The sequence below is a fragment of the Hyperolius riggenbachi genome, chromosome 1, assembly GCF_040937935.1.
Source record: "Hyperolius riggenbachi isolate aHypRig1 chromosome 1, aHypRig1.pri, whole genome shotgun sequence".
Lineage (NCBI taxonomy): Eukaryota > Metazoa > Chordata > Amphibia > Anura > Hyperoliidae > Hyperolius > Hyperolius riggenbachi.
In genome coordinates, this window is record NC_090646.1 from 76,446,174 (window position 1) to 76,467,003 (window position 20,830).

The 20,830-nt window shown below is 44.8% G+C and overlaps 1 protein-coding gene across 2 annotated transcripts in view; it reads right to left on the reverse strand.

The window, feature by feature from the left end:
• The window catches only part of KDM3A (lysine demethylase 3A), an 84,017-nt gene that overhangs the window by 11,860 nt on the left and 51,327 nt on the right, over nucleotides 1-20,830 (reverse strand). For both annotated transcript variants that reach the window (XM_068275321.1, XM_068275315.1), the window contains exons 3-18: nucleotides 15,958-16,113; nucleotides 15,550-15,660; nucleotides 14,531-14,633; nucleotides 13,586-13,710; nucleotides 13,152-13,221; nucleotides 12,902-12,984; nucleotides 11,420-11,557; nucleotides 9,680-9,831; nucleotides 8,826-9,334; nucleotides 6,915-7,116; nucleotides 6,010-6,224; nucleotides 5,775-5,927; nucleotides 3,773-3,871; nucleotides 2,274-2,401; nucleotides 2,034-2,193; nucleotides 1,727-1,896 (exon numbers count right to left, since the gene is read on the reverse strand). In XM_068275321.1, the coding sequence (XP_068131422.1) occupies nucleotides 1,727-1,896; nucleotides 2,034-2,193; nucleotides 2,274-2,401; nucleotides 3,773-3,871; nucleotides 5,775-5,927; nucleotides 6,010-6,224; nucleotides 6,915-7,116; nucleotides 8,826-9,334; nucleotides 9,680-9,831; nucleotides 11,420-11,557; nucleotides 12,902-12,984; nucleotides 13,152-13,221; nucleotides 13,586-13,710; nucleotides 14,531-14,633; nucleotides 15,550-15,660; nucleotides 15,958-16,113 (2,574 nt within the window). The remainder of the gene's footprint in view (nucleotides 1-1,726; nucleotides 1,897-2,033; nucleotides 2,194-2,273; nucleotides 2,402-3,772; nucleotides 3,872-5,774; nucleotides 5,928-6,009; nucleotides 6,225-6,914; nucleotides 7,117-8,825; nucleotides 9,335-9,679; nucleotides 9,832-11,419; nucleotides 11,558-12,901; nucleotides 12,985-13,151; nucleotides 13,222-13,585; nucleotides 13,711-14,530; nucleotides 14,634-15,549; nucleotides 15,661-15,957; nucleotides 16,114-20,830) is intronic.

A 20,830-nucleotide genomic window follows, 5' to 3' on the forward strand; every position in this document is an offset into this window, starting at 1 on the left:
AGCTGGTCATACACTATACACTTTTTTTGCCTAACTAGACAAAAATTGTGTTTTCCCATCTGCACTTTGATCATCATTAAGTGATCGGGAATGACGGTTCTCAGCGATGCAGATTGTGGTGCGGTTGTTTAGTAAGCTGTAGTAATGACTTAGAAGGGATTGTTTCCTGCAGTTAACACCAGTCTATGAAGCTATCCCTGAGCTGCGATCCTATAGGCTGGGAGCCCCCCGAGCCGTGATCCTATAGGCTGGGAGCCCCCTGAGCTGCAGATCCTATAGGCCGGGAGCCCCCTGAGCTGCGGATCCTATAGGCCGGGAGCCCCCTGAGCTGCGGATCCTATAGGCCGGGAGCCCCCTGAGCTGCGATCCTATAGGCCGGGAGGCCCCTGAGCTGCGATCCTATAGACTGGGAGCCCCCTGAGCTGCGGATCCTATAGGCTGGGAGCCCCCTGAGCTGCTGTCCTATAGGCTGGGAGCACCCTGACCTGCGCTCCTATAAGGCTGGGAGCCCCCTGAGCTGCGATCCTATAAGGCTGGGAGCCCCCTGAGCTGTGATCCTATAAGGCTGGGAGCCCCCTGAGCTGCGGTCCTATAGGCTGGAAGCCCCCTGAGCTGCGGTCCTATAGGCTGGAAGCCCCCTGAGCTGCGGGTTTTATAGGCTGGAAGCCCCCTGAGCTGCGATCCTATAGGCTGGAAGCCCCCTGAGCTGCGATCCTATAGGCTGGGAGCCCCCTGAGCTGCGATCCTATAAGGCTGGGAGCCCCCTGAGCTGCGGTCCTATAGGCTGGGAGCCCCCTGAGCTGCGATCCTATAAGGCTGGGAGCCCCCTGAGCTGCGGTCCTATAAGGCTGGGAGCCCCCTGAGCTGCGGTCCTATAGGCTGGGAGCCCCCTGAGCTGCGATCCTATAGGCTGGAAGCCCCCTGAGCTGCGATCCTATAGGCTGGAAGCCCCCTGAGCTGCGATCCTATAGGCTGGAAGCCCCCTGAGCTGCGATCCTATAGGCTGGGAGCCCCCTGAGCTGCGATCCTATAAGGCTGGGAGCCCCCTGAGCTGCGGTCCTATAGGCTGGGAGCCCCCTGAGCTGCGATCCTATAAGGCTGGGAGCCCCCTGAGCTGCGGTCCTATAAGGCTGGGAGCCCCCTGAGCTGCGGTCCTATAGGCTGGGAGCCCCCTGAGCTGCGGTCCTATAAGGCTGGGAGCCCCCTGAGCTGCGGTCCTATAGGCTGGGAGCCCCCTGAGCTGCGGGTCCTATAGGCTGGGAGCCCCCTGAGCTGCGGTCCTATAGGCTGGGAGCCCACTGAGCTGCGGTCCTATAGGCTGGGAGCCCCCTGAGCTGCGGGTCCTATAGGCTGGGAGCCCCCTGAGCTGCGGGTCCTATAGGCTGGGAGCCCCCTGAGCTGCGGTCCTATAGGCTGGGAGCCCCCTGAGCTGCGGTCCTATAGGCTGGAAGCCCCCTGAGCTGCGGTCCTATAGGCTGGGAGCCCTCTGAGCTGTGATCCTATAGGCTGGAAGCCCCCCCCTGAGCTGCGATCCTATAGGCTGGAAGCCCCTGAGCTGCGATCCTATAGGCTGGGGAGCCCCCTGAGTTGTGATCCTATAGGGTGGAAGCCCCCCCCCCCCCCTGAGCTGCGATCCTATAGGCTGGGAGCCCCCTGAGCTGCGACCCTTTAGGCTGAGGAGCCCGCTGAGTTGTGATCCTATAGGGTGGAAAGCCCTGAACCTTACCTTGACACTGGTAGAGTTGAGGAGGTTCCGTAAAAAGCCTGAGCTATTACTGCTCATAGGGGAGAGAATGGAGCTGCTGAATGGCTGTAGAGAGGCGGCGGACTTTCCAAAACTAGCAAAGGAAGGTAGTGCTTTACTTTCTGTCTTCACTGTAGACAAGAAGGGGTTATCTGGAGAAAGAAAATGGGTTAAAACAGGTTGGTTAAAACAGACCCAAGCCTGTATAGCAATGCAGATGTGACAACATATGTTCATTACAGCAGATCATAGATCATGAATTGTGGTTTGATCAAACTACGCCACTCACCTTTGTTTTCCTTGTTTGTGTTGGGGAGGTTTGTGAGCCAACTTAGAGGACCAGAGCTTGAAGATGAAGGCGGTTTACTGCTGATGGGTAAGGGGTCTTGTGGCTCAGGCTTACTTGGCTCAGGGAGCATTGTATTTGTAGTTTCAGTGCTAGAAGAACTCTAAAAATACAGAGAATTTTTATAGGAAAAAAAGGCACCAATAAAGTACATAAAAATGAGGTGCATCTAGTGCTGCATACCTGTTTTACCTCCTCTTTCACAACTGGCTTAGGTAAAGGCTTTTGGTATTTGCTGGAACACGGACAATTGGACTTGATTCCCCACTTTCCTCTCACAGAGTGGACGACATCGCCTACATCGTACAGCGCTGGAACATGAAAATGCTGGCTCAGTATCTCAGAAAAGAGCTTATAACAAAGTATGAATAAAAAGGCAACACAAGCTAGGATTTTCTGGCCAGCTTTATTCCGACAGTGGCCTCTAGAGGGCAGAAGTGTCTAATGACTGGCACCAGCAGAATGCAGCGAAGCAGACCGAGAATCCATTTACTGGTCTCTGGTGTAATAATTTAGTATTTATATATCGCAGACATCACAATCTAATACTTACCATACTCATATGTCCATTGTAGTCTAGGGCCAGTTTAGGGGGGGGAGCCAATGATCTTATCTGTATGTTTGGGGCTGTAGGAGGAACCCCACGCAGACACAGGGAGAAAATTTACTTATGCCACTGAGCAATCATGTGAGTGAGCCAATTAAATGTAAAGCATAGTCTAGAGCAGGGGTGGAGTGTGGGCCATAGTGGGTTCTCATCTTTGACAAATGGGCCGAACCAATGGATAAGGTGTTTGGGTGAGAGGGCGGGGACATCCAGGATGGATGGATGGGTGGGCGTGGACATCTAGGATGGATGGGCGGGCGTGGACATTGGATGGGCGGGCGTGAACATTGGATGGGCGGGCGTGAACATTGGATGGGCGGGCGTGGACATTGGATGGGCGGGCGTGGACATTGGATGGGCGGGCGTGGACATTGGATGGGCGGGCGTGGACATTGGATGGGCGGGCGTGGACATTGGATGGGCGGGCGTGGACATTGGATGGGCGGGCGTGGACATTGGATGGGCGGGCGTGGACATTGGATGGGCGGGCGTGGACATTGGATGGGCAGGCGTGGACATTGGATGGGCAGGCGTGGACATTGGATGGGCAGGCGTGGACATTGGATGGGCGGGCGTGGACATTGGATGGGCGGGCGTGGACATTGGATGGGCGGGCGTGGACATTGGATGGGCGGGCGTGGACATTGGATGGGCGGGCGTGGACATTGGATGGGGGTGTGTGGACATTGGATGGGCGGGCGTGAACATCCAGGATGGATGGGCGTGGACATCACGCCATTGGATGGGCGGGCGTGGACATTGGATGGGCGGGCGTGGACATTGGATGGGCAGGCGTGAACATCCAGGATGGATGGGCGTGGACATTGGATGGGTGGGCATCCAGGGAGCGCAGCGGCCCGTACCTGGCACCCCTCCTGATGCTGCAGGAAAAGCAGGAATGAAGTGGCAGGCTGAATTAAAAACTAAATGGACAGAGTATGACCTGTGGGCAGTAGTTTGCCCATGCCTCCTGCAGAGCATACAAGCCCATTGGCTACTTCTGATTGCACTTTTATCCTCTCTGGTGGTAGTAATAGCATTTTACTTCTACCAATTGAGATAAGTAATAAATTACCTTTCCCTGGAACGATTTGCGTTGGCATTAGGTTTTCTGGTTCATGGAGCTGACCCTTTACACACTTTAACCAGGCGAATAGCTCAGTTCCGTCTTTGCCTACATAAAACAAGGAAACAAGTGAGTCCTGATAGCACAGTGCAGTGTTTATAAATATGGTGATAGCATTTTACCACTTTATATAAATTACAGTATTTTCCAAGTATCCCGTTTGTGGGTCACATCATTTCTACAACCACTTGATATATATTAGTTAGGAGTACTCCATTATCATGCATGGATGCTTCCCATACATTCACTAGTTCTTTGAAATTACCCCAAAATACTTGTGTATTACTTACAAATAAATTGACTGCGATAAGTATCAGTACACCCCGATCCCAACAAAAAACCAGCCTTCATAGGATCCTGCGCCACAGTGCAGCAACAGACAGAGTTATACGCATAGCGCCCGCCCCCCCCCCCCCCCCCCCCCCCCTCAGTGACATACTCCCTGCCGGGCAGGAAGTACGTCACTTGGATTCCCATCGGTCTACGCCGCACTCCAATTGTTTATATTTACTGCAGGCCTGGATTTACCTCGGAGGAGCCTATAGGCACAGATGTTCTGGCACCTTAGACTTTGCCCTCCTGGAACCTACAAACCCCCACCGAACTGCACTGCAAGTTTGCTGGCTGTCCCAACTGTCACTCCTCCCTTACTTCCCTTGCCCATCATAGGTAGCTACGGGTAGCATGAGGTAGCAAAACGTACCCTCAACATTAAGTTGCTAGAGGTGTCCCAAAGTATTGGGTAACTAGAGGTGCCCCTAACTGAAGGGAGATCTTGTCAGTTGAATGTCAAGAGCAGGTTGAGTAATCTCTTATTTACTATCTCATCAGGACTCTGCATAGGGAAGGAAGGAGGGATGTAGGCACTCTGCTCTGGGAGAGTAGTGAGCCGCCTTTTCATCATCTTGCGCCTGTAGGCATGTGCCTACAGTGCCTTATGGTAAATCCGGCCCTGATTTACTGCATTGCCCACTGACTTGCATTGTTACATAATCCGTGCACTAGGCACAGATCAAGCAGCAACGTGCTGCAAACATTTTGAGTTTGGGAATGCGGCGGTTAGAATACTTCTGACGCTTCGAGATGCATTTTTTAGACTTGCATTGCCCTTGCAGTGGGGAAGCGCAACAGGAGGCTATGCATTAAAAAGACTTTCTGCAGTACCGCGCATGCGCAGTACTGTCACGCCGGCCGCCGTGATGATCCGAGGTGGCCGAGGTGGTGACGACAGACATGAGGTTTCAGGAAGAAGGAGCCCAACACTCGGGCCCAGTGTCGCCGGGGAGCCATTTCTGGCCATGCCCTGGGAGAAGAGCCAGATGGACGGCGTGGGACCTCCCGTAACCCGTACCGTAAGTTGATGCCTGTTTTTGCAAATATTATAAGTACATTTCTGAAGCTTACAAATCGACCAAATCAAATTCCACCTTGACGGGATTCAATGGAATGTACTTCAGGTTCATTGATGATAATCATCCAGATAGCAACCTCCTGTTTTCCCCTAGTCACCAATTCCGAAAATGTAAAAACGGAAGATATTTTCCCACCCAGTCACTGGTCAGGATATGTACAAATGGTAACTGAAAGCTACATCGCTATTTAGTTGAACAGACGTATTCAGTGCCATTTATGTACCGAACCACAGGATGGGGCGCTTTTCATTTAACTTCAAGCTGGAAAAAGGAAGTATCGGAGTTAAATGAAACACTCTTATCCTGCAGTTCGGTACAAAAATAGTGCTGAATGCATCCATCTGGGTGCCAAACCAAGTGGTCCTGAATTCAAACGCCAACACTACTTGGCTACTATTCCCCTTCAGTCACTGAAAGTGACAAGATTTATTCCACATTCCGCTGAAGTGACCCTTCCTAGGATGTCAGTCCTGAGAGTAATCTCTTGCTTATGAACTACCTGCATTGTGTAACAAAGTAAGTAACAAGGAAATATTTACCCTCACTCATACTTTTCTTTTTCATTCTGTAACAGTCCACACAAACTCCGAATCCACACTTTGGACAAACCCAGTGCAAATTAAAAATGGTCGTGTCACAAACGTCACACATTTCCCGGACTCCGCGAACAGCTCGTTTCCAAGCCACTGGTTCTGTAAAGATGGAAGAGAGAAGTCATTAGGGAACTGCCTGACACATGGGAAGAAGCATTTACATTGAGCACGGAACGCTTACTTTTTGGATCAATAGCTGCCATTACTTCCTTCTCAGACATGACCAGCTTGCAGAAATGATCCCCAATATTGGCCAAGATATATTTGGCTGTGTCCAGATCCAATCCCACAACACTGTTCAGTAATGGAAGCCATAAGTTTATTGCTTCAGCATCAAACTTGTTAGGAGTGAGGAAACCCCCTTCCCGCAGAATCCCATGCCTGTTGAAGTGTAACCTAGAAGAGAGAGAGTTGGGAAAATTTCACAACTTTAGATACAGAGTTCCACGAGGGGGAAAGGGGAGCGGGGATTTCATTCCCAGAGTAGGAAAAGAAGGCTGGAGGGTGGAAATGCATCCAGGTTAAGGCCCTGACACACTAGATTCAAGTTGGCTGAGGCTACCAATAATCTGGCTTGTCGTCGTCCCCCGCCAGGGATCCACCAGGCAGATCAATTCAGCTAAGCAACGCCCAATTTTTTTTTCTCCCTGCCACTCCATCAACGATGTACATAACAACGGCTGCATATGGCAGCCGCTCGCTCCTGCCGCTGCCCGTTAGAGGGGAGAAGAATGAAGGGGAACACAGTTCCTGTTCAATAATTTAAGTTCCCATGTGAATGATCGCTGGCATCAGTGAGATGCCTGTGTTCTTGTATCTTCTGGAGTAACACGTGAACGCATTACTTTCTGTTTAGCGTACTTCTAGTACGCAACGGAAAGTAGTGTGCCAAATAGTAAAATTACACCTACATTCATTTATCTATTTAACAAATCAATCATACACAACTAAAGCAACTCCAGCCTACACAAGACATGGAAACACACAAGACATTGAGTGACTACACAAGACATGGAAAACATTTCTGCATGGCTGGTGCCTTGAAGCCTTCTGCAACCGAAACTGAAAAATCACTGCAACTCTTACCTGCGGAAATGGAAGAAGCGGCAGAAAACGGCAGCATCCCTCTGTTCCTTACTCCTCCCAAAGCGGTCCAGGCGGCATTCACGGCACTTGTGGAGATGTGGTGCAATGTCGTTACAGGAACCATCCTGCACAAAGCAGTCTCCACTTGCCATTAACCTCTTCAGCTTTTGTGGGTCCATCAGTATTGATCTTGGATAAGTCACTGGAAAGAAAGGACAATATAATATAGCATGCCACACTTATAAAGCCAACGTATGGAATATCAACAGGACTGAAATTTGGAAGGAGATACCAAATATTGTTGGATGGTTTATGGTTTAGACTACAAGTCTGTAATGTGTCACTGATGATTCAGTCACTGATTTTATATGTTACCTTCAAAGCTACAAAGTTTATTCCGAGCAGCCTGTCACTCCTTTGAAAATTTTTGGCTTAAAAAAGGGACCAAAGCATGTGTACTGTACTCCCCTAGCCCCCCCACCAGGAGAAACCAAGGCTGTGGAGTCAGTACAAAAATCATCCGACTCCAACTCCTCATTTTATGAAACCACCGACTCCAACAGACTCCAGGTACCCAAAATAGCTCCGACTCCTTAGTCTGATACTTTACAGGGCTGTGGATTTGGTACAACAAAAATCATCCAACTCCGACTCCTCAGTTTATGAAATCACTGACTCAGACTCCAGGTACCCAAAATTGCTCTGACACCGACACCAACTCCGCAGCCCTGCGAGAAACCACAGCATGGCTTTTCTGGTGGCGTTACGTGCTCCTGGCCGCCACAATGCACGCTGGGATATTTACTAAGCCGATGCGAGCACGTTTCCCAGCATGCACTGCGGCGGTCAGAAGTGCGTACCACCACTGCAGGGGCTTAACCTCCTTGGCGGTAACCGTTGTCGGTGACATCATCCCGCCCCGTCGCCATGGCGACGGGGGAAGCCCTCCGGGAAATCCCGTTCTTTGAATGGGATTTCCTGATCGAAGCGGGCGGGGGGATGCCGCTGAGCAGCGGCTATCATGTAGCGAGCCCTGGGCTCGCTGCATGATATAAGAAATTTTTTTTTTTTAAAAACTGCTGTGCTCCCTCCTGCCGGAATTTTTTATACCGCCAGGAGGGTTAAAAGTGCGGCAGCTGAGGTCACTTCTAGAGAAGTTGACTAACCTCATATGGATAGGTAGCTAGAGAAGCAGCACCCTGTAGGTAAGTTATGCCCATCACCCAACCCGCACACTATGATGAGCCTCCCTTATGGAGAGGTTCATTTTACATTCAGGTGCTCGGTGTACTCTTCAGTCCAGGGGACCTAAACCTTGCCATTGCTTCAGTGCAACTAAAATGTATTGGATGAAACCTGCTCACAATAATCAGAAGCTTACTTTAGGTGGAAAATAAAACAACTTCCCAACTTGTAAGTGAGTCTTGACACATAGTAATGACAACTGTCTACTTATATGCAGACAAAACTTTGTCTACTCACTACAACTTGCTGCTTCTGCTCACACACTAATCAACTCGTCAGTCTAAGGGCCTTTTTCCACTACCTTGCGATTTGCATTTTGATTCAGGTCGCAAAACGCAAGGTACAATAAACTAATAAAAACCGGCAGCAGCAATTTCCATTAGTGCGATCCGATTGCTATTTTAGTTCAAGCGCAATCACAACTAACTAATCACCTAGCAGAGTAGGCAATTATCAGTTAGCATTATACCATCATCAGTTTCAAAAACTGTACAGGCTCCACCCATGACTACCTTGTGTCAACACTGCAGACCAGAAAGACAAAATAACTGAACATGTTGATATTGTTGCATCCTATTGAGATTTTAACTGACATGTATACAGTACACTCTAGTAACTATACAGAAGGAGAAGAATGGTAGCACTTTACTTTCAGGATGTACTTACCCCCTTCGTTTTTACTTGGACTCTTTGTGTATGGGACATTAGGTTGTTGGGACTTCTCTGGTGGCTTGCTATTGGATGTATCCACAGCAGACAATGGAGTGATGGGTTTCGCTTCTATCAAGGGCGTTGAGCTAAACAAACGCTGGTTATTATCAGATTTCCATATCAAGTTCTTGCAAGCCTCAGAGCTTCCCAGCCGCGGAGAGTCTGTCACTGTCAGAGTGTTCTTTTCCGGGAAACGCTCAACTGAAAATTCAAAGCCTTTGGGGAAAACTGTTGAAGGTTTTGTAAACGCTGCAAAAAGGTTCTCTGATTTTTGTCCATTTTCCTCACTAGTAGTTGTAGAGTTGGCCCAGGAAGAAAAGCCTCCGGATGCGAACGGGCCAGCAGACTTGTCCAAGCCGAATCCTAGGCCCTTATTGCCTTGCGCTGCTGCAGCACTTAGGAACAAGTTTTTCTCCTCCCCATTCAGAACTGAAGATTCACCTGGTAAATTCTGGGTACACTTTCTAGGAGGGAAAAAATACAAACTAGAGTTATACACAAATTGCATTACAACGATAAGAATGTTTATGGTCCTGTCTTTAGGACGACATTGTTATATAAAAACTATTTGGTAACGTGTTGGTTTATATTACGATTAGTCACTGTCCCCTACATATGGACTCTGCCTTCCTCTTGTGCACAAACCTCTAACTGATCAACCTCAATAAGGACAAGCGTAAAGTTGTTTTTTTAAGGATATTCAAAGATCACACCAAGAGTACTAGCAACAGTTACGCTTCTCTTAACAACTCCTAAAAAATCTGCTTTAAGTTCTTCTCTTTGCAGCAATAACCAGGAAAGGTCCTCACCCCGGAGGTGTTGCAGCGCCAAAGCTTGGTGGAGAATTAGCTTGTGGCGGAGTAGCACGAGACGTCTGGTTTTGACTTGCAGGAGTTGCAGCTGTACATCCGATCAATGCTTCTCCAAATCCCACAGGAACAGACTGCTTCGCCACGGTTTTCTAAAACAAAATGTAAATGTATAATAAACCGAAACAATGCAATCAGTGAGAAATGTGAACAGTCCAGATATGAAACATCTGCCTGAGTGATCACTACTGTGTACATCATTCCCTAATAAGCCAGGGGGGCCTGCAGCTGGCTCCCCTCTACATCTACACAAAAATCTAATTATTAAGCACACCAACCATAGCCACTTGGTTCACATAGGGGAACAAAACTTGTGCTGGTCTATATAGATTTAGCCCTTTACCAAACTGGTTAAAGGGTGTATACACTTGTGCCGGTCAGCGTGCGGTGCATGAGATCGCCCGCCACCCGATCAATGAATGGGAATATACTTCCCATTCATCGATCCCTGTCCCCTGCAAAAAACAGACGGTATCTTAGCAGAGGCCGCGGTATGTTTGCATAAAAAAAGTTCCCCGTCCTCTTTCTACTTCTTGGAAGCGTGATCGTACGCTTCCAGGACTTTGACTGTGGCCATCTTGTGGCCAAATAGTATACTACACCCACATGTATTTTTTAATAAATAAATAGATTTTACATTTAAAAATTAGCAGTTTACTTCCCACACCAAAAATGACCCAAATAAAATTTCTATAAAAAAAAATAAACAAACAACAACTTAATAGTTACCAAAGGGTCTGAACTTTTTAAATATGCATGTCAAGAGAGTATGTTAATATATTTTTTTTAATTATAGGCTTGTAAATAGTGATGGACGCAAATTGAAAATAATGCACCTTTATTTCCAAATAAAATATTGGCGCCATCAATTGTGATAGGGACATACTTTAAACTGTGTAATAACCAGGACAAATGGGCAAATAAAATACATGGGTTTTAATTACGGTAGCATGTATTAATGTAAACCTATTATGGCCAAAAACTGAGAAATAATGATTTTTTTTTATTTCTTTCTTAATCCTCCTGTTAAAATGAACTTAGAATAAAATAATTCTTAGTAAAATGTACCCTCCAATGAAAGCCTAAATGGTAGCGGAAAAAACAAGATATAGATCATTTCATTGTGATAAGTAGTGATAAAGTTATTGGCGAATGAATGGGAGGTGAAAGTTGCTCAGATGCAAAAAGTGAACAAACCCGTGGGCTTAAAGAGACTTTGTAACAATTTTCAGCCTTATTTCTTCTATCCTATAAGTTCCTACACCTGTTCTAATGTAGTCTGTCTTACTGCAGCCTTTCCTAGTTGCACAGTGGCTGTATTATCTCGGTTACATAATCTTCTTTCCTCTGACGGCTTTATCGGGCTCAGACAAGAATATGCTGCTCTGCTGTGATAGGATAGAAGCTATACACACCCTCTCCACGCCCCCTGCAGGCTATGTGTGAGTCACAGACAGAGCTTCTCAGAGCCTATCACAAGCTTTTAGCAACCATGTCTTGTTTGTAAACACTGCGTAAAACTGGCAATTACAAACCAGGATTGCAGCAGGGAGTGGCAGAAACAGCACAGAGGGACCCAGGAGAACATAATGAATAGAATGCTTTTTATTGTAAGAATTTTAAAGTACAGATCCTCTTTAAGTCGTTAAAAGAAGAAATTGCAGAAGGTGGTCCACTTACTCCTTGGTCAGCTGGTTTAATAATGTTGAGTAGAGGGTTGCCAGAGGACTTGGGATTGTCCACCACCACCAGTGTCTTGCCATCATCTCTGGAATAGGTGATGAAGCTCGGCTTCTGGGCAGATTCCTTTGAAGGCACCTAAAGGGTACAATGGACACATTATAGAATAACTGGACAATGTCACAGTAAAAATACAGTTGTCCTTTTGATATCCTTAGTACAATAAATGTAACAAGCACTCCCTTATCTGAATGCGCAGCTATGCAATTATAATCATGAGTGCCCGCTGCATCCCCAGCTCCAGTCCTCTAAAATTAACAAAAAGAGCTTAGAACTAGTATGCAGGCTGCAACGTACAGCCATCCACCAGAGCATGATAGGCGCAGGATCTACTCAGCAACCTGTGCAGGAATGCTGTGTTTGTTTCATTTACGCTGTAGGACAGGAGTTTATGTCATGGCGGACCTCTAATTCTGCATTTATACAAAGAAATGCAATTTACATTTCTTACACTAGCCGGGAAGAAAAAAAATGAACTCACAAACCACCAATAGTCATTAAAGGATACGTCCAGGCAAAGAAAAAAAAATTCACTTACCTGCAGGGCTGTGGAGTCAGAGTTGGAGTCGAGTCGTCGGAGCAATTTTGGGTACCCGGAGTCAGAGTCGTGGTTTCATAAACAGAGAAGTCAGAGTCGGATGATTTTTGTACCTAATCCACAGCCCTGGTAAGTATTAGACTAAGGAGTCTGAGTCATTTTGGGTACCCAGAGTCGGAGTTGGTAATTTCATAAACTGAGGAGTCCGAGTCAGATGATTTTTGTACAGACTTCACAGCCCTGCTTACCTGGGGCTTCCTCCAGCCCCTGGCAGCCGTCCTGTGCCCTCGCCACAGCTCCCTTGGCCCCCTATCTCCTCCGCTGCAGATGCTGACCTTGCCAGGTTGGCTCCTTGTGTGCTCCACCGCACAGGTCACATGGTCATGCTGATGTCATCAGGACTGTACTGCACAGTACCACCCAGACGACGCCAGCTAGACCACCTGAACAGCACAGTGGAGCGCACAAAAAGCTGACCTGGCGAGGTCAGAATCTGCAGCGGAGGAGATAGGGAGCCAACGGAGCTGTGGCATGGGCATAAGACTGCTGCCAGGGGCTGGAGGAAGCCCCAGGTAAGTGGATTTTATTTTTTAATTGTTTGGACGTATCCTTTAATACATAAGACCATAGTGGTGAAGGTTCCATCTTCCGCCCTATCCTCCCTGCTATTTCTGCAGATTGGGATGATGTTCAAAGTCTGGCTTAAGCCACAAGGCCTTAGGCCAAACCCCCTCTACAGCATATTACTGTAAGTTCATTTGACAAGTAAACTCTTGAGGTACACTAGTATAGCCTTTTCCACAATTTTAAGCAAGCCATCATTTAAGGCTCACGTATATTCACAATAACAGAGACCTATAGTAACGGTGAACTATTCCACTTACCTGATCAGCACGGGTCTGCTTTGCATCAGCATTAACTGGACTCGCTGTCGTACTATGCCTTTTCTGTGGCTTCTTGAGCTTCACTGAAATAATATTGCAAAGGGTGCTCAGCCAATCGTTCAACACACAGTAAATCTCTCCATACAAACTTCATAAATATGCCAAGCGTATTAGGACTAGGAATATTCCCCACACCAACAATACAGAAAGCTGTAAGCAGAGGCACAGCAGATATCACAACACATCTTACCAGTATCAGCATAGTTATGCACAAGTTCCACGTGGATAAGTGACGGGTCAAGATCTGTTAAGCTAGGGAGCTAGACAAACAAAACAAAACAAAAAAAACAAAAAAACTTCAATCAATGTCTGACAAAAATAACAGCCAAAGTAAACCAAAAACAAAAAAAAGGCAAATTTCAAAAGCAATTAGTCTGATTATAAACACTGTGGAGGTAATGAAGTGGACAGAATTACATTCATAGTTTTGTATTGGAAGCACTATGGGTTAAATTCTGCGCTTCACATCCATTGCTTCAACTCAATATTGAAGAATTTACTCCATTTGCAATAAATCGATTTTAAAGGCGGAGACTGACAACGAGGTACAATATTTCCTGCATTCAAGCAATTGTGTTAGTGAATGATAAAGCAGAAGATTACATTTCAATTATCGATTCTTACCTGCTCACACTTAATCTGCAAGGTGCGGGTATTACCGTTGGCATTCACCACAATGGCCGAGAACCACTGAATTCCTTCGCTCATACTATAAACCTTGATAGACGTTCCCACTAAATTCTTGGCACCTGAAGAAAACAACCAGTTATTCACATCCACAAAGCGTGTTATTGGCGGATTAAGAAAAAAAAAACTTAACAAGATGAGCGCAACAGCAGTTTACTACCCTGCTGCTCTATATCTGTGACGTTTCTAGATACTAACAACAGGAATGGCCAATGAGATACAAATTATTCCAATTTGATGTCAGGTTATGCCAATCTTGTATGCAAATGTATGCAGCTTAAAAAAAATAACCCAGACCATTCAAATGCCACCTTGAACACATTCGACTAAACTATTAAAGAGACACTGAAGCAGAAAAAAAAAATTATGATATAAGGATTGGTATGTGTAGTACAGCTAAGAAAAAACAGATTAGGAGCAGACACATACGTCTAATATGGTTTGCGGTACAGGAAGAGTTAAGGAACTCCAGTTGATATCTATGCAAAAGAGCCATTGAGCTCCACGACTTTCAAAGTCACAGAGAGCTCTGTCTTCTAAAGCTTATTATCTCAATTGTCTGGCACTGTATTGTTTGCTTTCCTGCAGAGGACAGTTCAAAAGTTCACTGGGCTGCTCTGTAAAATCATTTAGAATGCTGAGTAGTGTGTAAACTGCAAATATTAAGAGAATGATGCAATATTATATTAAAAAAAAATAATAAAAATCTGAAAATATTTTCTTTGCTACTAATGTTTTCGTAATTATATGTACTACACATCCAATTCAATTTTTTTTTGCTTCGGTGTCTCTTTAAGTTGCATACACTTGCATAATCCTAAATGAAACTGGAATTATTTGGCATCATATTGACCACACCTTACCCCAAAACCCTGAGCTCACCTTGCAATATGCGGCTCTCATCCACATTCTTCCTGATGAGCTCCTGGAAAGCTTTGTTGAATGTTCGGTTTCCCTGCATAAACTGCTTCAAGCTCTCACGATCCTGCAGGAGGAAAGTAAATCATTCACAGTGTACCAGAGGTGACATGAGATAGACATGTATATACAGGGCCAAGCATACAAATCAGGATGTGTTCTTTTTCTTTTCTGCCTGAAAGAGTTTACCATTCAGGTATGCCAGTTTCTCTCCATTCGGGGCCTAGTCTAACTATAGAGTAACCCCCACTGACAAGGAATTACACCCATAAAATTCTTGCCTGGCAGAGAACAACAAGAGTGCAAGAAAGAAATAAAAATGTCAATAATTCATATATTTTGGCTTAGTACTCTCTCAGACTGCGTGAAAGACTATCATTCAGTTGAGACAATATAACATTAAACCTACTTTTTAAGCTGATATATAGAAAATGAAACTGGGATTCAAAACACCAAAGAAACAAAAAGAAAACAGTAGTATAAAAATTCCGGCATCCAACGGACCGCTCTTGTAACCTCTGTTGGGTCTCAGTTGACATTAGGTTTGCCAATAGTCATATACTGGTGTAAATGAAGTCCAGTACACCAAGAATTTCCAGGGCTACAAAACAGCCTATGATACTTAGCCATACAAGGCCCAGGGTGATAGATCTCCCACCCACGTCAAATTCACAGGGTGCCTGTCCAATTATCTACTCAAGCTGCACCTTCTCCTGCCTCTCACCCATTCACCGCATACCAAGCTTCTCATTGGTTGCCTTTATACTTGATAGCCATGCTCTCGCTTAGCATGCGTCTCCCTCCATTCAAGCACCACTGATCAGTACTGATGTACATTGGGGCAGAACATTTTGGTAAAAAATATGTTTTAGTAGTGGTTAGTCCTCTTGTAATAACATAATTCTATTACAATTCATGGAGCCCTGTTGGATTATCATACAATTCAGAAAGCTCATAAAAAAAAGGCAAAAGACAACACTTACCCGAACAGGTTTCACAACCTCTGTATGCATGAAGACTTTGTGTTTGTCCCCAAGAAACTGTATGCACACCATGGGATCCATAGATACTTTGCCCACCAAGATCTTATATTGCTGTAAAATACAGTAAAGTATGTCAACAAATAAATCTAAAAACACCTGTTAAAACAGATATGACTATTTGAACATAGTTATGAGATTACTGTTGGAGAAAGTGCCGCTAATTAAGGCTGCCTAGCTTAGAAGGAACAAAACAATGAAAACACGAGGGATTTTCCATATTTTATAGTACAAACGGATCAACTGTTGCATGTTGAAAGACATGTTCAACACAATGAGCAGCACAAAAGCCTTTATAAAAGAGTCCGTTGTGGGAAGAACAAAGCGAATGGCTTCTGAAGTGATACTCACCATTGCTGGGCACAGCACAGAGACAGCTGGGTTACTAGGACACTGGCGATCAGCCACTGTCAAGCTGTGCTCCACCAGGAACAACTGGACCTCGGGTCCATATATTTCAATCCACCTTCTATTTTCCCAAGGCTCATCTTCAAACTCCACACAAACCTGGGAAAGAAGGAACACAAGAATCTAAGTAACATCACAGAATAATGTAGCAGACTACGTCAAAGCCGACACAGCGCTGACCTATATATAGAACGGACAACGTGGCATGCACCCGGCTGTAACAGCACTATAAACAGAAGGCAGAGGCTCCACCCACACACTCAATGAACAGCAGCCAGATAAACAGCTCACGTGTTAAGATTTGCTGACTAGCTTCATTTCGGATAATTATGCAATTCGATACGAGGACAAGAACTGTGTTGTGGGCACAATGACAAACACTAAAACCACACTGATGAGTTTGCATTTGCATATACTGGGCTAAGAAATATATGGGCTACAATGTCCAAATTTAATGGGGGGGGGGGGGGGAGGGCAATTTATGCAACAGATACTGCCGGATAACAAATATCTGAGACTTACGCATCAGAAAAATGTGGAGCTGGTCACTGCCAGCTCAAATCTTTACCTGCATACACATCATATGCTTTCAGAACTGCTCTTGTCCTTAACACCCAGTTTTTCATTTTTTTCTGGTGATAGTTTTACAACAATCGCTGTACACAAAAAATGCCTGATCTTTTCTATAGAATCGTAAACACTGAGGCAGTTTGGTCGCCCGGAGGGATACATATTTGATCAATTAGGCAACAGTGCAGTGCCAATGCTGCACAGATGAGCCTCCAGCCTCCATGTCTAGCTAGAACCCTGGCCAACCAGGTATCATGAAAACAAACATTTTTTCTTTTTTAAAACATAATAGAATAAAAGTTTAAAGGTTTCAAAAACAGATTTTAACAAATTACCTTAAAACGGGTTATTTTTTATTTAAGAAAACCATAATCTACAACACTTCCTTCTAACAATGAATGACAAGTGAAAGAACGCTGTAGGTTTGTCATATTATACATATGGTCCTGTGTTTACTTGAGGGTTTGTAATCTTATGAGGTGCTAGCTCAGCAGTTCTCAACTGTGGGGGTCAGCAGGATATATTTGTTCTGCATGAGCCAGGCTTTCTTCCTATCCAAAGACTTGTCATGCTACTTTGGAGTTAAAGCAGCAAAGAAAAATGTCCAAGATGACCACTATAATAGGTCAATGACTAACACAACCTTAAATAAAGGTGGGAGAAGAAGAAAACAAGTGGTCACAAAATTCTGTAACAAGTCTATAAAAAAAGATTAACATGGCTGAGTGAGAGTTGGCTGTTGTATTAGCAGCTACTGCACACAGCAACCTATTTCTCCATCTGAGATTGCAATAAATGCTGGCTCTACTGCTTGGATGCCAGGAGAGGCTGAGTCATTACTATGAAGGGGAGTGTCCTCCTGTCACCAGAGCAGGAAACTCCACATGAGCAGAACTGGGATCCTCATGTCACACAAATGACAAGGTCAGTGGCATTATACAATAAAATCCCCTTACAGTAAAGCCCCATACACACGCTCAACAGCGGTCTTTTATGCTTTCACCACTTTTGTTGTGAAGCAAGTTGAAACACCTAAATAAAAAAGGTCTTTTGCTATTGTTCAAAGAGCTGATAAGTCAATGCTACTGTTGGATTGACTTCTTATTAGTCTTATCAGCTCTTTCAACTATAGAAAAATACTTTATTTTTTTTATTTTTTTAGGAGTTTCAACTTGTTCCACAACAAAAGTGGTGAAAGCATAAAAGACTGCTGTTGAGCGTGTGTATCAGACCAGCCCGCGGGGCAGCTGTTCTGACGATAAGGCTGGTTTTGACCGATCCGCTAAGCGATCAGTCAAAACTAGCCGTATCAGCCTGATGACAGACTGTACACACCGGCAAACTGTCGTCAGAACGGCCGCCCCCGCAGGCGGGTCTGACGACCGGTAGTTTGTTTCATTCAGACGTATGTACGTAGTTTTAAGCTTCAAGGGACTTATATCAGGATTCAGCATACAGTCGGATCTTTAGCAGACTTCAGGCGACTGCTGTACACACACGGTGGTCTCTTAAAATTCTTGGCTAAGGCTGTCTATCATCTGCAACAGCCAAGTTCAAACCAGCGTGTGTATGTACCTTATAGGGAGGGCAAACACCCACTACAGGAACTTCAATTAATATTGTAATTTGTTGTCTATGATGGATACCTAACGACCTTCTCAACAATGTCAGGAGATGGCAGTAATTATCTAGACCGAGGGCTGAGATCCCTTCAGCCGAGGAGAATCTGAAGTGTGTGTAGCTTTATGTACAATTATAACCTTTTTTTGCAGAGTCATAACAGCTGATCTGAATAGTTTTTCGCAGGGGACTCAAAAGTACAAAGATAGATGATTAACCCGAGAGTCAGAAGAGTTGTATCTTTAAATAAAAGGTCTGTAGCCTCCATTTTCTGCTCGCTATTAATAGGCTTCCTTTTGTGAATAGATTCATTTCATTTTTATTTTCATTAAAAAAAAAAATAAAATAAAAAAAAAAAAAAAGCAATTTTTATTAAGTTTGTTAAAATAGAAAGCATTCAAACATCCTACTTATTTTCCACAAACCCAGGTCTGGTTATCGGATTACAGAATTGCTGTAGGTTTATCAACAAACTGGAGCTCCCCCCTCAGCAAAGACGGTATTGAACCGACTCCCCAGCCATTCATGCCATCATTAATGACCGTGTCTAGGAATTGTTTAAATCAAGTCTGGTGAAGCATTAGAGAGGTGAAATTTATGGGGAACTGGTTGGAAGCAAAGCATGCTCACAAGACAAATGGATAGCTGTAGGTCTATCACTAGATGATGAAGACTGGGAGGACGCCCTGAAGGCAGTTAGGAGTTAAACAGTATAAAAAATGCTCAAGGAAACAATTCTAACAGGTCAAGGACACAAAACAACCTGAAATAAATGAGGGAGGGGGGGAATGAAAAAAAAAAATGAAGGTGGACACAAAATTTCTCATTAAGTCTATACAAAAGATCAAAAAAGACTAACATGGCTGAGTGAGAATTGGTTGTCGCCTTAGCAGCCACTGCACAGAGCAACCCATTTCTCCATCTGAGATCACAATGAATGCTGCTATACTGCTTGGATGCCTTAGATTTTGCACAGTATTATTAATACACCAGGAGGTTGGGTAGAAGCCACTGTACAGATCAGCTGCAGAGACTTCCCAGGGAGGGAGGGATTTGCAAACACTCCCACTCACTACAGCTGGGAGGGGCTGGATCAGCACATGGCTGTGTTTTCATGAATGTCTCCACAAGCCAGGCAGCAGAGATCAGCAAAACAGGAGAGGCTGAGTCATTACTATGAAGGGGAATGTTCTGTCAAAGTAACCAAGCAGCTCAGGGTGACCCAAACCACTAGGAATGTATAGGGGGATAAAAGACTGAAAAGCCCTCATACTAATAAGCAATGCTTGGTGAAATTTACAGCCATATCAATCCTTGCCATATACTGATGAGGGTCAAAAGCCCGAAACAGGCTGTCTACATGTGAGGTTTTTGTGGCTGTGTAATATTTAAAGCTATAGGCTTGCTATACACCAGCGGTTCTGGATGCTTGTTTGGCTCACGGGGGCTAAAATAATTTGCATATTCAGTAGTGGTGCATTGTGGGTAACCACAAATGTTCAGTTATATCTGAATTATTGCAAATTTTCTCCTGTCATAAGAGCAGGAAAACCACATGAAAAAAACTGGGATCCTCATGCCACACAAATGACAAGGTCAGTGGAATTATACAGTAATATTCCCCTTATACTAAGCTTCAAGGGGCCTGGCCAAGTCGTTTACTAGATCAGGATTCGGCATACAATGAATGCCGCATCTTTATCAGACGTTAGGCTGCCACTGAATACACACTCTGGTTTCTTTCAAGATTTTCGGCTGAGGCGTTATTTATGCTATGCTATGGCAGAATTCAAATCAGTGTGTGCGGAGCTTGGGGGGGGGGGGGGGGGGGGGGAGAGAGAGGGAACAAGCTGAGAACAACCACTGCAGGAATCTCAAAAGTAGTTATCCAGTATAATAGATATTGAACAACCTCCTCAGCAATGTCAGGAGATGGCAGTAATGATCCCGAGGAGAATCTAGAGTGTGTGGCTTTATGTACCATAACGCCCATTATGAGTAATTTTTCGTAGGGGTATCACAAGTACAGAGACAGAGTAATGGCCCAAGAGTCAGGACACACATCTTTAAACAAAAGCTCTGCACTGGCAGCTTCCAATCTTCGCTTGCTTATAGACTTCCTTTTTGAGAATAGATTTGTTTTTAACTGCAAAAATAATAAAATCTTAGTAAAATAGGAAATATTCAAAAATCCTACTCATTTCCTACATAAGACCATCAGGCAAACAAGTCTGGGTGAGATCTCTGGGTATCGGATTACAGAATTGTTGTATGTTTATCAACACGCTGGAGCTTCCTCCCCTCCCACTGAGCAAAGACGTTAACATCCAACTCCCACGCCATTCATATTATTAGTGACCGTGTCTACACGCACTGAGCAATGCTGGGAATACCTAGAAACCCTGGCAAACCCAGTAGGCATAAACACATGCAAATATTTTGTATTTTTCTTTTAAAACCTTTAAGTATAATAAAGCAAAAAGGTAAAGGTTTTAGAACAGATCTAAAACAAAAAAACTAAAAATCAGGATATTTTCTACATATGGAAACTAGAAACTATAACACTTCCATTTTTAAGTAAAAAAATAACCAGTGAAAACGCTGTAGGCTTTTAATATTCTTCATA